The following is a 16,272-nucleotide window of genomic DNA, read 5'->3' as shown; positions in this document are numbered from 1 at the left end:
ATATTTTTTTAATGGCATACTAACTGACTTTTGAACTCGGTGCTACAGGGTGTTTTAGTGCTTTTAAGGCCAAGATCAAGGCCGACCTTGCCTTGCCCCGTAAGGGGCTGGTTGTGGAGCATCCTCGCGGGACGGTTGCGGCTGCTCGGATGGAGAAACTGGAACGCGCGGCGAGACGCCGCATCGGATGTATCGACACGCACCTTGCTAACAGGTTGACACTGCATTGCCAGCATTCCGTTGCTGCCGCGGAGCGCATGAAAGACATGCAGTACGGCACCTAGCTGCAGCTCAGCCTGAGGGGACCACTTTGCTCTGCGTTTTCGCCACTTTGAATTTCCTTTTTAGTGCTACTTTTTCGTAATCAAATTTTTGTTTTCATTTTTTTTAAAAAAATCCGGTTTGAAGTGGAGTAGCACCATCTTGGCCTGGCAAAGGTGTAGTATTTGGTGCGAAAAAAAAAATTCCCTGTATCATGACCGATGGTCCCCCATTGATTTTTCTTTTTTTCATTTCCTTGTCGTACATTTGGCTCATGACATATTATGAAAGAACCCACGCCAGAAGGACTACACCGTTGTCTGTAGCCTGGTCAGTGAAATTTGGCAACGGTGGTCAGAGCATCAACAGGACGTTCGTTGGCGATTTGTGCTGACACTTTCTCCACTAAAAGCTTCCCACCTTTTCTTTTAGCAAAATAAAGGGTGTATGCCTTCCAAGTCTCGAATTTATAGTCATTCTTCGACGAACTCAAGGTGTTAGGTTTTAGAGGACGCTTCAGCCAAGCCCACACATATCGTGTATTAACGTTTTCAAGCATCCATTTTTTGAATATGAAAGCTTGCATACCGTCAGCGCGTGTCGTCAAATCGGGAGCTCGTTTCAGTGATTGAAAGAGTGCACTCAACGTCCAGTCAAATCGTTGCGGTTAAGGCATGATCCTTATCATTGATCAGTACCTATCTTGTTAATCATTTCGATCCAGATAGCAGGTAACCAAAGCGATTATGAGAGCTCAAGTCATGTGCTCTTGCTTCATCGTGATGCTGAGTGTGCTCGCCCTCAATATTGTCTCAGCCGTACCATCTACTCATGCTGCAGAAGGGGGGCCTAGAGCTGCACAAACTCTCCGTACTCCCAGGATCTATTGGAGTTTAGCCACGAAGAGAGGGGAATAGTGGCGAATATCGCTACCAAGCTAAAGGGGATGGAGCGCAAGAACTTTGTGAGGCTCCAATCGATCTTCATTTACAACGACGACATCGGACAGAAACTCCTTCAAAAGAAAATATCTCCTGATGAAGTATGGAAGTATCTGAAGCTCAACAAGATGGACAGACGGTGGAATTATATGGGGAAACAAACAGCCTCGTACAAGCTATGGAGAATGTACTCAAAAGCATGGGAGAACGCACACCCCCGGTGGAAAAAAGTCAGCTAACGGAAGCACTCAAATACAACAAGCAATCTCGCTGTGTGGTTCACGTCAGCTAGCACTACTAGTACTTCCAGTAACTTAGTGCTATTAATACGAAGACGTAGAAAGAAAATATCCGTGTTTGGCTTCCTATTCCAAAATAAATGCAGCATTATTTCTCCTTCGCAAGTGGTTCATTTGAGGAATTCGTTCTCACCCTGGAGTAGTATTGTCAACAACCTGGTTGTTCGTGGGTCTCCGATCTTCGGATAGGTATCCGTACCACCACGCATCGTTGTTTGCGTCTCGGCCGTTGAAAATGGTCTTGCCATACTGATAGCGATTACATGGGTAGCCTCCGCCGTTCTCCATAGTGACATCATTGCCACGATAGCCCTGTGGGCCACGGTAAAGTGGTGGGCAATCCATACAGTCACTAATCGACTGGGCACCTTCACTCATCGAGTACTTGCCGTTTGGACAGGGCCCCGAGCACTGACTAGTCGTGAGGCCTATGGTCGATCCGTACACGCCAGCAGGACATGGCTTGCAATCTAAGATGTTCTTGGCTCCGAGTTTGTCATTGTACGTCCCTTTCGGACACTTTGCAGTGCAAGACTTTGATTCCAAACCGGGGCTGTCTCCGTACACACCACGCGGGCAAAACTCGCACTCACCAACTGAAATGCCTGCCCCAGTCGGCCGATACATTCCACGTGGGCAATTCTCGTTGCCGGGTTGCACACCCAGGTACAAACGCACTGAAAACATCGCAATCAAGTGAGTTAGCATGTCCAGCAAATCGACTAATTGATCCGTACGTTGAACGGGTTGATGCGGTAGTCCATCGACTCGTAGATACTGAATATGACGCAGTTGATCCTGCTCTTCGAAAGCTGTGCAGCGAAAGATGTTAATGGCACTATACCTAGGTAGCAGTATCACGACCATAAGCATAAGTGCATACCCATGAACAGCGCACTAATCAGGAATGCAGCGCATGCTGCTGTTACGATCCGCTCCAAAAACTTCCGAACACGGGTGTCTATCATCTAAACTCGTTCCAATATGAGTTGCCTCTTCGTTAGGATCGCGGCAGGATGCAACTGCATGCAATTTACTAAAAATAACCAGTCCGTTTTTTTGTCGAAATTTACAACTCACACTTTCAAAAACGAAATACGTCTATCAATACCCAGCACATCAAGACATATAGTAGTAAACTCGTTAGACCCATATTCAAGGTTTCGCAATCAACCGATTTCCACCCACGATCAGCCGCTGTTTTTTGGGCCCTCGGAACTGAAGCTGCTTTCTTCCTGATCGCTCGTTGATTTCACATTTTCAGCCAGTATTTTGATCCAATTCTGTTGACAATTCGCTCTGAGAAAGATCGCTCTTCGCACTTGCCAGCTTCTCGAGTACGTGGTCCAAGCTCGGTCGGCCAATAGATTCGAACGCAACCATTTCTCTCACAAATCCCCATTGCTTTTCGGTGATACAGTGGGGCTTTTTCACAGGGATACGTCGCTCTTCGTAGCACCTGCGAACAGCAGCTGAGTCATAGTTGCCCCATGGATACTTTGCCCTATTAACAGCAGCAATAATGCACATGCCCAATGAGAAAATATCGGAGGCGAACGTTGGTTTTTCAGCTAAGTTGCCAACGAACTCGGGAGCTCGCCACTGCAGAGCACCAAGTTGGTCTCTCATGGCCAACACGGAGCAGGATCCGCTATCAAGAAAACTGAAGCCAAAGTCAGTCAGCATCGCAGTCCCATGCTTGCTGATGACAATGTTGTCTCCCTTGAGGTCACCGTGAATAATGTTCTGACTGTGTAGATAGCTGAGTCCCGCAGCAACTTGAAACATCAGCTCCCATACGACACTCAGACTCACATTCACCTTCGTGATGTAGTCGCTTAACGTTCCATGTTCAGCAAACTCCGACACGATGAAACACGGTTCAGAGCTGAAGTTGGCGCCGTAAAAGCGCACGATATTGTTGTGACGCAGTTGTGACCATAACTTCGCTTCCCTCTGAAATCGTATCTTGTCTTTTGGAGAAGTGATTGTAATCGTCTTTACAACCACGTCGATCTGAGCCCATTTGGCGCGATAGACCGAGCCAAAGCTACCCTCTGCTATTGGCTTGGACTGACAGGTTACTTGTTTCGGGTGAATAATCCAGGGCGAGTCGTCAGTCCCGGTGTCATTTTGGGAAAAGACCTTTTCAATTGGGGCAATGCTATCCAACTGAATTAACAATGAGTCTTGGGACTTCTGGTCTTGGTGAAAAGTTCCCTGAATCGGTTGTGCCCGCTCAATTTGCCACAAATCATGAATATCCCTGATGTTCATGTTCATGGCAAGGATCAAGTCTTGCTTTGCCTGTCGTAACATGCAGACATACGCGCGGTTTTGGAGCGCCACGAGACCTCCGCCAACATCGCACTCTCGCCACTGGTGCGTGGTATCATCCTCGTCGTTATCATTTGCTGCAACGCCCTGCTGGCTGAGCGAAAGAACCATTTGTGTTTCGACGTTTTTGTAGACGAAATACTCATCCGTTCCTACAGGAATACGGTGCCACTGATGGCTAGCGGTTATGACGCGACTTTCAAGTGCCCGGATTTTGTCGCTTTGCTCCAGAAGACAGTCGGACTCAAAATTCTTCATGGTAACGATCTCTGTTGTTGTGCAAGGTTGTCGATGCCAGATCAAACACCAATGACGCTCGACGTAATTGCAACCCTCGCCACTTGTCCGAATCTCTCTCGAGCCATAATGATCGATATATAGCCGACTAGCGCGATTTCGAAGCCCGATGAAGATGTCGCCGAGCTTGGCTTCAAACCATTGGCGCTTGGGGCCGTTCACGTCGTCACTCATGGCTACTGTGTTGCCAGAACCTTCCTTGAGGTCCCAATGTTCGAGAACATTGCCTGTAGCCACGTTCTTGTAGACGAAGTAGCCACCGCCGATTGGGACGCGAAACCACTGGTGTGCTGATTCATCCAGGTCGGAATCGAACGCCTGAATGGAGTTGTTCAGGAGATTCTGCTCCAACACCATACCAGTGTGACGGTTCATGATAGACACGATGTCGTGTTTGGAGGCCATTTTGTTTGATTCGGAAATGGTGTCCGATAGATCCCGTTAGGATGGTGCCCTTTCTCGTAATCCGACACTTGGAGATTTACCAGTAATTTCTGTGGGCAATCAATTATTCCTCATTAGGTCATCTGTCATTCTTCTTTGCCCCAATTATCGATGGCTGCCAGTATGCTCGATCTGGCAGTTCCTGGCCTCGGATCTGGGATCTCTCTCGCTGTCAGCCTACTCGAAAAGCTATACTTGAAGTACAATCAACTGAAGGAAGGAAAAGAACTCTGTATCAATCTTCACGAACGTCTTCAAACTTTCATCCGAGAACTATCCCAAGTGGACGGTCAAACACGTGAAAAGGAAGAGCTTTTATCGCGTCTCGAGGTATTAGTCAAAGACTATTGCCGGACTGTCTTGAAGTACGCCAATGAAAAGAACTATGTAAAGAGGGTGATGCACGCGACCAAGTTTACGGAGGACATCAAGCTTTACAACGAGCGCTTGGACAGCATGATCAAATTGATAACTGTAAAGCAAACCGTGGTTTTGGTCGAATGGCGGGACCAGTACGCGCGAGACACCGCCGCGATGGTGAAGCAGCTGGATGGCCTACAAAGTGAAATCCTTACTGCCATCCGACAACTACCCACCTTCGACGATCTACGCCTTCTTCTTAAACGTGATCTTGACCAAGCGCAAGCAGGTAAATCTCGTCCACTCGACAACATTCTGCGCAATATTGCCACTGCCACTGAAGGGGGCACTGACGAAGCCAAAGAAACACCGCCCAGCTGGCTGATCTCTGTTAGCGAATACGAGCTGTATCAACCTGCCATCGATTTGAAAGGACAGTCCCGAATCTTTGTGGGTAAATGGCAAGGTGTTCGAGTGGCGATCAAGAAGTTTCGCCTTGTTGGAGATAACCCTATTTTCGACAAACACTACAAGATCTGGCGCTCGCTCTTGCACCCACACGTAGCACAGCTCTACGGTGTTGGGTCGGACGAAGGTGCTCCATTCATGGTATACGAATATGCAGGTCGCCAGAGCCTTGACCGATGCTGGAACTATCTGTCTCAAAAGGACATCTGGAAGCTGTTGTGCCAAGCTGCGGTGGGACTTTCGTACTTGCACGCAAGACGCATTGTGCACGGTAACCTAAGCAGTTCGAAGCTCTTAGTGACGGATCAAAACACCGTGAAGCTCTTTGGCTTCGGTGCATCGTATATTCGACAGTACAGTGCGAGCAACAGTCTTAAGCCGAGCACACGAGTGGAATTTTGTGCACCTGAATGCACTGGAATAAGTGCGGATGGGAGTGAAGACGGAATCAATCACAGTCCCACGTTCAGGTCCGACGTCTATTCGTTCGGACTTACGATCATTGAGGCGATCACAAAGAAGGATCCATTCCAAGGTCTACCTCTGAACGACATTCTCGACATCAAGAGTAGCAATCAGCTACATCAGCCACGTGAAATGAGCGATCAAGAATGGGATCTTGTACAGCAGATGTGTCTTTGTGACCCGAGGAAACGCGTCTCGCTCATCTACGTCACAGAGGAACTTGACCGCCTGGCTTCCTAAGTCGGTTGCAAGTTGAGGCAAGCAATCTTGCCATGCACGAAGATCAGCTTATGATCGCAGAACTTTCCACTTTACTTTTTACTCTAAGGACTCCGATATACCGCCCCATTCTTAATTAAATTGGGTGCAAAAGCTCATTCTCGCGTTTTTGGGTCAGGAATATGGTTATGAGTCACTTCAACTGGGCCGGTATCAGATTATCAAATCGACAGTTTTGTTTGACTTTTGACTTATGTTGACCACATCAATATAATGTTCAATTGATGTGTCGGAGCTGCGACAACGTGAAGCTCGAGGGGAGGCAGCTCCATAATCAGCAAAGCGAGAAGCTCCGTAAGCTCCGTGCTCTCGTTCCCTGGCAGTGATGGCGTCGTTCAAGCCCGCGGTGGTGATCGACAATGGCACAGGGTGCGTCCTCTCTGCGTTCCCCCTCTTTCTTACGTGCTGCTGACTCCCCATTGTTCCCCTTACAGATACACCAAGATGGGATATGCCGGCAATGCCGAGCCCAGCTACATTATCCCGTCCACGATAGCAGTAGGCGGCAGTGACTCCAGTACCGTGCGCAGCCGTCAGGGCATCGACGATTTGGACTTTTACATCGGCACTGAGGCGCTAGACCACGCATCCACTCACCAGGTCAACTACCCCATCGCGCAGGGCATTGTGCAGAACTGGGACAACATGGAGAAGCTCTGGCAGCGTTGTATCTTCCAGCATATGCGCTGCGAACCCGAAGAGCACTACATGTTGCTCACAGAGCCGCCGCTTAATCCTCCTGAGAACCGTGAGGCCACAGCCGAGATCATGTTTGAGACGTTCAATGTCCCTGGACTGTACATCGCAGTGCAGGCTGTGCTGGCACTGTACGCGTCCTGGCCTAAGATTAAGGACCCGTCACAACGTTCACTCACGGGCACAGTCATCGACTCGGGCGATGGTGTGACGCACGTCATCCCCGTTGCCGACGGCTACGTCATTGGCAGCTGCATTCGCCACATTCCGCTGGCTGGACGCGACGTCACCCACTTTATCCAGAAGATGTTACGTGATCGAGGCGAAGCTGTGCCTCCTGAGGAGTCACTGGAGGTCGCTAAGCGTGTCAAGGAGGCGCACAGCTACGTGTGCTCGGACCTGGTCAAGGAGTTCAAAAAGTATGATACCAAGCCGGATAAGTACTTTTTGAAGTACTCGGACTTGCACCCGCGCACTAAGCAGCCGTGGGAGATCGACGTCGGATACGAACGCTTCCTAGCGCCGGAGATTTTCTTCAATCCTGAAATTTTCTCCACGGACTATACGACGCCTCTGCCCAATGTGGTGGACGAAGCCATCTTGAAGTGTCCTATTGACACGCGACGTGGACTGTACAAGAACATTGTGTTATCAGGAGGTAGCACGATGTTCAAGGACTTTGGTCGCCGTCTGCAGCGCGACATCAAGCGTCTTGCCGACGATCGACAGGCAGCCAACCTCGCCTTGCACTCGAAGTACCAGCAGGCACATGCCGAGGCTCTCGAAGTGAATGTGCTGTCCCACCGTATGCAGCGTTTTGCTGTCTGGTTCGGTGGTAGTATGGTGGCGTCGACTCCCGACTTTTACCGTGTGTGCCACACCAAGGCCCAGTATGAAGAAGAAGGCCCGCGTATTGCGCGTCACAACCCGGTCTTCAACGCTACCATGTAAGACAGCGGTAACAGGAGAAGCACAAAAGAGTTTGTCGTCCAGTGAATACACGGAGGACGTAGAGTGAATAACTCTGCATTTCAGAAATACTACGTGGTACAAACATTTTGCAATGGATCTTCACTCCCGCAGGAAGTGGAGTACTACTACTGCTAGTACTACTAAAAAGTACTAAAGAAGGAGCAAATGCTACTAATGTAAAAAGTAGTAGTAAGAATATAATACTACAGTAGTAGATGAACTGTTACTTGCTGCAGACGTATTAATACAACGCATTTCACTGTCATATATTGAAGGTTTTCATTCCTGGTGACCTACTTTGCTAATTTGATTGGCTTACGCGGTTTCTTCGACCGCGGCTTCCGGTTTGGAGAGCTTGGCGTCGAGTTTGACGAGCATATCTTCGACCATGCTGTCCAGATCGAAGTCGTGCTGCCAGTTCCAGTCTTTTCGGGCGATGCTGTCGTCGATTGAGCGGGGCCATGTCTCGGCGATCTGCTGGCGGAAGTCGGGCTTGTAGTCGCACTGGAAGCTCGGCATGACCTTCTGAATGGACGCCACTATCTCTTCAGGTGTGAAAGACACGGCCGTGATGTTGTATGTTCGCTGTGACAGGCAGTCGTTTGGTGCGTTAATAAGCCCCATTGTGGCCTTGAGGCAGTCGGGCATGTACATCATGGGCAACTTAGCGTCCCGGTTGAGGAAGCACGTGTACTTGCCGTGCTTAAGCGCTTCGTAGAAGATCTCGACGGCGTAGTCCGTGGTACCGCCGCCAGGAAGCGCCTCAGACGAAATAACTCCCGGGTATCGCACCGAACGGAAGTCCACACCGAACTTGTTGTAGTAGTACTCGCCCAATAGCTCCACATGCACTTTAGTAAGTCCGTACATTGTCGTAGGGCGCATGATTGTCGTGTCTGGGGTCTCATCCTGCGGTGTGGAAGGACCAAATACTGCGATGGTAGACGGAGCGAACACGCGCAGTTGGTACTGCTTTGCCAGCTCCAGTACGTTCTGAATACCACGAGTATTCACCGACAGAGCAAGAGACGGGTTGGCTTCACCCACAGCAGACAACAGCGACGCCATGTGTACGATGGTGTCCACGCCCTGCTCCGTCACAATTCGCGCCATCGAGTCGCGGTCCTGCACGTCACAGTAGACAAAGTTGCCATCACGGTGGCCGCCACCAGGCGCTTTAATATCTGAGTTCACGATAGTGTCGGCGCCAAATAGTTGGCGCATGTAGGGCACGAGCTCCATGCCGATCTGGCCCGTGCCGCCGGTCACGAGGATGCGGCTGGGGTTGGCAGACTGCGAGAAGGCACGGGCGGCGGGGCGAACAGCGCGTTGCAGACGAGTGGCCGAGATCATCTTGAGCAGAGTAGCGGGCGGGTGAGCAGGAGCTGGCAGATGAAGAAATGGCAACCCCGGAATGCAGCACGGCTGACGGCAAGGTGCCAATTCACTCGTCTCCAGTTGTCAGACGTCATTTGTCCGTTGAAGCGAGTAAAGAGGATGCGTTGTTTTTAGCGATAGACAGGGCCGACGCCGAATAGGAAACAGTTCTAAAATGGGTAAGCAACAGATCTTTTTGAATTTCGAAATTTGTCAGCGACTCAATATGAATTCATAGATGTTAGTTTTTTTCGATTTACCAAATGCTGATATTTTTAGAATAGTGCCCATTTGTATAAGGCAAAGTGACAAGCGCCACAGGAATATGCGCTGAGCCATCTTGTGGCGGCGCCGGGGCAACCCCAAGCAGCGACCAAGAGAACCGCCAAATCCCCTGCACATGTGGTAGGTACTTAAATGCATCTTGGAAAGAGTAACTGATTTAGGAGGCTAAATTTAAGCTTTCATGGAAATTTAAGGCAGCGGATTCATCGAATTATTTAAAACTGCAGAAAACTGAATGCCATATCCGATGTGTTGCTAAGGCATCTCGCGTCAATTGTATGAGATTCGGTGCAGCATGATTTCCAGCCAAGCCAAAAGACTCATACACCAGCGGCGGTAGACACGTGGCGAAGACTGAGGGCATGGAGCACTGATGGTGGTGCGCTGCTATTAATAGGCCGCCAAACCACCGTTCGTATGCATCTCGAAAATACCTCCATGTTTGCAGCCTCTTGCCTTTCGCGTCTCCTCACGCCGACGGCATCCAATCAGCCCCAAATGATGCCTGAAGATGATTACCCGCCACCGCAAATGCAATGATAGGACGCCGCGTTACAGAAGATTGATGGCATGACCTATCCGCTCTAGAATTGGCGCTGACACTGCAGCTCTACGTATTAATACAGCTTGGTGCACCAAGCAACATGACTTGAGCACCTTGATCAATCGCCTGGTAAACTTCGTCCGGGTCAGAATACACACGTACGCTCCTTTCATTCGCAGCAACTTCTGGCTAGTCGCTGGTCATCCGTCGACTTTTAAAATCCAGCCGGACCAATTTGCTCTGTCTTTTACTGCAAGAATCCCAAAACCCGACAAAGTACAGCTTCTGGAGGATTTCGGGGCGATCTGCAGCTCCGACAGCGTCTTCTGTCTCTATACAGGGCTGATCAAGCGGCTGGAGACGACGAATGAAGCGCTGACGGCGTCCGATGTCTCGAAAGCGTCGGACTTGACAGCGTTGGACCTCGAACTAGCGATCTTCGATGTTCTCCGACTGTTGCAATCGACGCGACGATGCTGGAGAGATTTCAACGATGAATTTGCGCAGTTTACGACCCTCCATGCGCTCCGAGAGTTCGTGGAAGTACCACAACGGGCCAAATTCGTGCTAGGACTGCACGATCGAGTCGACGCATTAGTGTCGAGTTGTGAGGAAGCGATTGGCTCTGTGGAAGCACTCGAAGATGCGAAGAATGGAATGAATCTGTGGTCACGTGACTGCAAGCGACAGTTGCAGTACTTTAAGGCTGCAGTAGCAATAGAGGAAGAGCGAGTTTTTGACAACCAAGTAATGGAAGCAGCAGATCTGGGCTTGGTATCAGAGTTGCAGGAGCTGTGGCAGCTTGTGTCATTCTGGATGAAACAACCAGCTCGTCTTACAACAGGAGAGCAGCAAATACTCAAGAGTGTAGCTCACGTGATGACCAAAACGGAGCTCTTAAAAGACGACGAAGGTGTCGAGACCCTCCCAACTGGATTAGTACGTGGAGATCACTTAGCTCTAGTCAAGAAATCGTCCCTACCGGATTGGCGTCGCTCACATCCGCCGAAGAATATATTGATTCCAGATAATCATATTCTAGATGATAATACCTCTACTTGGAGAATACCAACTCACGAAGTCCTTTTACACAACAATCGCGTCGCCTAATCAAGTTTGGAACATGGCTGGATACCCCTGTAGTGCTTAAGAAGACTGTATCACCTCAAGATAAAGAAGTAAAGGCCATGGCGCAGAGGCGGATCGATTTGAACCACCCGAACATTCTCAAGCTCTATGGAGTGTGCGACGGCTATTATGTGTATGAGTACGCAGCACACGGTACGCTAAGTGACTTTCTTAACCAACAGCGCGTCAGCTCAGGGGGTAAATCGTCAAAGCTTGTTTGGCAAAAACTCCTCGAAGCTGCTCAAGGATTGCAATATCTTCATGAACGGGGTTTGGTACATGGCCTAAGAACTTGTTAGTAAGCAATGACGGTATTGTAAAACTCGCTGGATTTGGTGGCAGTGGAACATTACAACAGAGAGGGACTGGCGATAAACGCCTCGCAGACGACGTGTTCGCATTCGGAACGTGTATTATTCAGCTCATAGACGGTCATATCACACCGGAGAAGTGGGGGAAAATCATTCCTCAACAACCACAAGGGTTCACCAGTGAACAGTGGCGACTAGTGCGTCATATACGGAACCCTGATCCAGAGAATCGCCTGCCTATTGGCGCTGTGGCTCACGATATTAAACGACTAGTTGACGAGCCTTCAACTAGTTTTAAGCCTCCGCCATCGAACAGAAGCTTGTCTGTTTTATTCCAAGATCATCTCAGCACTCTTCGACAGTCACTCTTAAGTGACTGTACGAACAAAGAATACTCATATGAGCTTGAAATGTACGAGCAATTGTTGCCAAGATTGAGCGACATTGCTGACCAACTTGTGCTTGAAGCACCAAACTGTGCGGACGAATCCGGACGCAGTCGCCGTCATGGCTACGCCCCTCACAGCTGGTTGAATATCGTGTCTCGCTTTCAACTTCTCGTCAATGAATTGTCTGGATATGTCGCTATGAATCGCGCTGTACGCCTCGCAATAGGTAGGAAAAATGCTCAATCGGTGTATGAATTGCACCGCGAACTAGACCAACTTGTGTCAACAACAAGGCTTCATAAACTCGTAGAAGCGGCCGCTAGGAAATACATTCATTGCCAGTGGGAAAAGCAGTGGTATACACTACGACGACACCAGGCTCAAGTTTTGTGTCAACAAATGTCCGATGTTCCCACAATACTAAAAGAAGTCGAAGAAGATTCCAGTACATCGAAGTCAGGTTGGACGAGACATGTGCAGGGCTTTTGGGCCGTTCTTGAGCTCGAGCGACTACGTTATCCTACCGAGTATACAGCTGAGGAACTGGATACGATGCGACACACAGCGTTAGAGATTGCTGACACGGTTCTAGACTCTAAATCGACCTTACCCAAGTGGTTTCTACCGCCATACGAAGTCGATTTGAACGTAAACAAAGCAACTCTTGGCCGCGGCGCGTTCGGGTCTGTTCATCGAGGTACGTGGCTGGACTCCCCCGTGGTGATTAAAAGAGTACTGGGTCCAAACTCGAGTCGGGATGGCACAACTACACCAAGCGATGGAGAGGTTATCTTCAAGCACGAAGCAGACATTTATCGGCATCAGTGTGGGCTCCAGTCATTTCATAGACGAACCCACGGAGCCACTGCATACAGCTCTCGCTCTTGTTGCGAGAACCTGAGAACGGCGTGATGCGATCCAGCGGTCGGTGCGAGGCCATTTCAATCCTCGGTGTCGGGTCCACGTCGTTCAGCGTCGCCAGCTCATTCATCTGACGCATCAACTCGACTTGAGGATCTTCCTCGTCGAATGTACGCACCAAAAGTGTCATCGTCACTAGACAAACCATCGCTGTCGACTTGACTACGTCCGGCACCACCTTTGGGACCTCGCGCACCGCCTCGGCGACCGAACGAGCCCTCGTTACTTGCGTAAATACGTTGCATACGGCTCTCCGAACGTGGCGTAACCATGTGCGAGTCTTGAAAGTACGGTGAAGCTTCGGTAGTGCCGAAGGCACCACGCTCAGCTCCACGCTTGGTCGGAGGAGTACGAGCGAGTCGTTGGGGTGTCGGCGGCAGTGGAATCGTGGACGTATCTTCTTCTTGAATCATCGGTCGACTCACAGGCTGTTTTCCGGCGTTAATGCCAACAGCGCCAAACGCCTTCCGAAGCTTCTTCTTCCATTTCTGGAGAGCAGCTCCGGCTTCATGTGGACTCCAATCTTGGAGCGACATCGTCGATGGGTACGTCTCGCTCTCGAAGCCCAGTGACAATAGTAGCGAAACTGAGTCCTCGGCAACTTGGCTAGTCGAAACCGAGTTGACTGGGTATTGAAGTTCCTGCGCAAGCGCAGGCCAGTCGTCTTTTTTCTTGGGGATGGGCTTGAACAGCTGCATCCACTCATCATTCTGCATCAGCGCTTGTACGCGGTCGAAAACGCGCTTGGCGGCTGTTGTATCACCGTTGATAGGTGGACGAGGTGCTTTCAGCAGTGCTGAATTCTTTGCACTCGCCACCGAAGGTTTATAACCCTCGGTCCCATCGACATAATCATCGTAGGCTGGTTCCGGTCCTGCAACATCATCGAGCTCGTCGGCGAGGTTCCTCGAAAGAGACCTGGTCGCCCCGCTCAGCCCCGATAATAGCGTGGCCGTTTCCGGCGTCGCTGCGCCTGGCTCTGGAGCCGGCGTCTTGTCTTCGTAATCTTCATAATCGTGGGCGTCAGGACCGATGTCCGCTTCGTCGTCGAAGCTCACTGAAAGCTCAGTGGCGGCTGCAAAACGCGCAGCCGGGCTTGAACTCTCATTGCGAGCCCCGCCAGACTTGGCAGGCGTAACTAGTACCGTCAGATGTCATTCGGCCATGTTTCCTTGTTTTCTTTTCTGTCTCTCGCTTGGTAGCTCGTAAACTGGAAGGCCATACAAACAGTTCACAATGGTCACAATTGTTCCCGGGTCGCGGCACCAGTTGTGGTGTTGGAAATCCCACGTGAGCTCTAGTTACAAATGTAGTTAGGATGTTCCCACAACAATACGTCTACTAGGATAGTAAACGATCGTTCGGGCGGACCTGAAGACCCCAGTTCTGCCCTTGCACCGGGACAAACTGGACCTTGTAAACTACTTATATAGGCCAACCAGTAAAAATAAGAACACGATACTAGCACGAGCAAAGCTAGCAGGTGTTTTGAATCCTCGTGGTCCCAACAGCGGAAGGGTACCAGGCACGGGTAAGCCTTTTACGAGATCACCAATAGTTCAACACTCGGCTGGAAGAATAAAAGGGATGCAACACAAGCACTCCCAGTCGTGCAAATAGGCAACAATAAGCCGTCACGTAAAAACCTCCCGATAGTAATCGGCCAATACACAAAGTCTCTTGGCCTTGCCGGATGAACCCTCGCTACAGAGCTTCAAGTTCACCGACAGGCATAACACACATAACCAAGCTTGACCAGACGCTTACCTCGAAGCCGGACGTCGCTCTGTGTGCTTGAGTGGAAATTCTGTTCTGTATTTAAGCTAACCCTTTCGGGTCTATTCCTAATAAGAAGTTTTAATCAAATATACAAATATCAAGTGAACAATGATCCGTTATGGATCTTCTTGCATGCCAAACGTCGTTTGCACCGTCGCATGAGCATCTTTAGCGGCTCGCGCCCTGTCCCAGACGATAAACGTGCCTTCCAAGGGTCGCCGAGTCTTCCGCGAACTCATCCCAACCGCCACTGAGGGTTCGTACCGTAGATGGTCCGCTGTATGAGTATCCGGCCAGTCCATTATTAATAATAAGGACAGCCTGGTTCAGTGACATATGGCCGTATCCAATCCTCGGTGAAAGTTCGGGAGTGACGCCGTCGAGTCCCTTGCACCTTGGCGTCTCCGTACATCACATGATCGAGGGTTCGTTGCTTGAACATCTTGGGCGGTGTCACGTCTTTGTCGACGGAGATAATCCGCAACTACGGAGAAATCACTACACCACAAGAGGCTTTCTCGAGTGACTCTTTGGTATCTTTCAGTTCCTCGGAAAGACGAGCCATCCGGCGACGAGGGAGGTGGATTCGGCGCGGGGGGCCCTCCACGCGCCGACCCTAATGCGGATCCGCCATGGGTGGATCCCACATAGTCGTTGATCACCACCTCTTCTTGAGTCAGGCGCAACTCGTCGCGGAGCCGATCCAAGCTCTCGTCCGCGGCCGCACTAGCAGTTTGAAAATTTTCCAGATCCCGCTCGAGGTCATGGATCCGGGATTGGAGCTGGTGGATCTCGGATCCGGCGAGCGCCATCTCCCCAAGGAGGTGGTCGTTGTCGTCTCGCATGCCATCCCGCTGACGGGAGGCGCGATCCAGCCGTCCAGTCAAGTCGCGGATCTCGACCGCTTGATCGGCCAACAAGAGTCGCAGGTCCTACGAACGAGAAGCCGCACGGTGCTCCCACCCTTGGATCTCCATAGCCTGGTCATGGACCTGGGCTCGCAAGGTTTGGAGTTGGGTGGCGTGCAAAGACACAGCTTGGTAGCTAACATCTTGGGCCGTCTGGAGCTCCGCCGTCAAGGTTTGCACCCGATCGGAAAGAGCCTGGGCTAGAGCCCGCAGATCGGTGGGCGACATTGAGGAAGGGCTGACAGGAGGAGTGGTGGATAGGGCCTTGACCGGCGATTTGTTGGTACGCTTGGTGGGAGGCATGTGTCACGTAGAGGACTAAAGCGGTTGTGGATGCTGGTAGTGTATATCGTGAACGCTGTTGTGCAGCGCCGACCACGTACAGAAGGCGATTGTGGTGAAGTGCTTTCTCAAAAATAAGAGAATGGACCTAACGCGGGGTCACTACCCCGAATCAGTGACAATTTCAAGTGATTAGAGAGGATTCGGATCGTCCGGCGCGGATGCAAGTTGCCTGAGGTGGATTAGCCATGACGAGCAGCACCCCGTATGAGACGACGATGGATCTGGTATGAGTGATGCACGAGAAGGCAAGATCCACCAAGACATATCTCGGATCGTACCTTACCTCGGTTCACTTAGGTGGATATGGGATATAATATGTACGGGTGGATCGAGTGTGGATCCTATGAAGGAATGATAGTAGGTGTTATCTGAAGGTGGATCTAGCATCCACGACTAACGAGAAGTCAAGATCCACCGCGAGGTGTCCCAGATCCCATACTTCCGAGTCCGGATCCAAAGGGGTGAG

The 16,272-nt window shown here is 50.4% G+C and overlaps 4 protein-coding genes across 4 annotated transcripts; 1 reads left to right on the top strand and 3 right to left on the bottom strand.

Moving 5' to 3' along the window:
- Positions 1 to 1,630: 1,630 nt before the first annotated feature.
- Positions 1,631 to 2,128, bottom strand: PITG_05143 (uncharacterized protein; the record flags this gene model as incomplete). The annotated part of the gene is made up of 1 exon (XM_002998795.1): positions 1,631 to 2,128. The coding sequence occupies one exon, from the start codon at positions 2,126 to 2,128 to the stop codon at positions 1,631 to 1,633; it is 498 nt and encodes a 165-aa protein (XP_002998841.1).
- A 1,954-nt stretch (positions 2,129 to 4,082) lies between these two features.
- PITG_05142 (uncharacterized protein) lies at positions 4,083 to 4,540 on the bottom strand (the record flags this gene model as incomplete). The annotated part of the gene is made up of 2 exons (XM_002998794.1): positions 4,083 to 4,105; positions 4,153 to 4,540. The coding sequence occupies 2 exons, from the start codon at positions 4,538 to 4,540 to the stop codon at positions 4,083 to 4,085; spliced, it is 411 nt and encodes a 136-aa protein (XP_002998840.1).
- A 1,877-nt stretch (positions 4,541 to 6,417) lies between these two features.
- Positions 6,418 to 7,904, top strand: PITG_05141 (actin-like protein; the record flags this gene model as incomplete). Its single annotated transcript, XM_002998793.1, has 2 exons — positions 6,418 to 6,520; positions 6,586 to 7,904. The coding sequence occupies 2 exons, from the start codon at positions 6,477 to 6,479 to the stop codon at positions 7,796 to 7,798; spliced, it is 1,257 nt and encodes a 418-aa protein (XP_002998839.1).
- A 230-nt stretch (positions 7,905 to 8,134) lies between these two features.
- On the bottom strand, positions 8,135 to 9,205 carry PITG_05140 (L-threonine 3-dehydrogenase, putative; the record flags this gene model as incomplete). Its single annotated transcript, XM_002998792.1, has 1 exon — positions 8,135 to 9,205. One exon carries the CDS (start codon positions 9,170 to 9,172, stop codon positions 8,135 to 8,137), a length of 1,038 nt encoding a protein of 345 aa, XP_002998838.1.
- Between the last annotated feature and the right edge of the window lie 7,067 nt (positions 9,206 to 16,272).

This window comes from Phytophthora infestans, genomic scaffold (genome assembly GCF_000142945.1).
Source record: "Phytophthora infestans T30-4 supercont1.7 genomic scaffold, whole genome shotgun sequence".
Classification (NCBI taxonomy): domain Eukaryota; phylum Oomycota; class Peronosporomycetes; order Peronosporales; family Peronosporaceae; genus Phytophthora; species Phytophthora infestans.
Note: the sequence above shows the minus strand (reverse complement) of the source record. Positions and strands in the feature narration are given on the sequence as shown.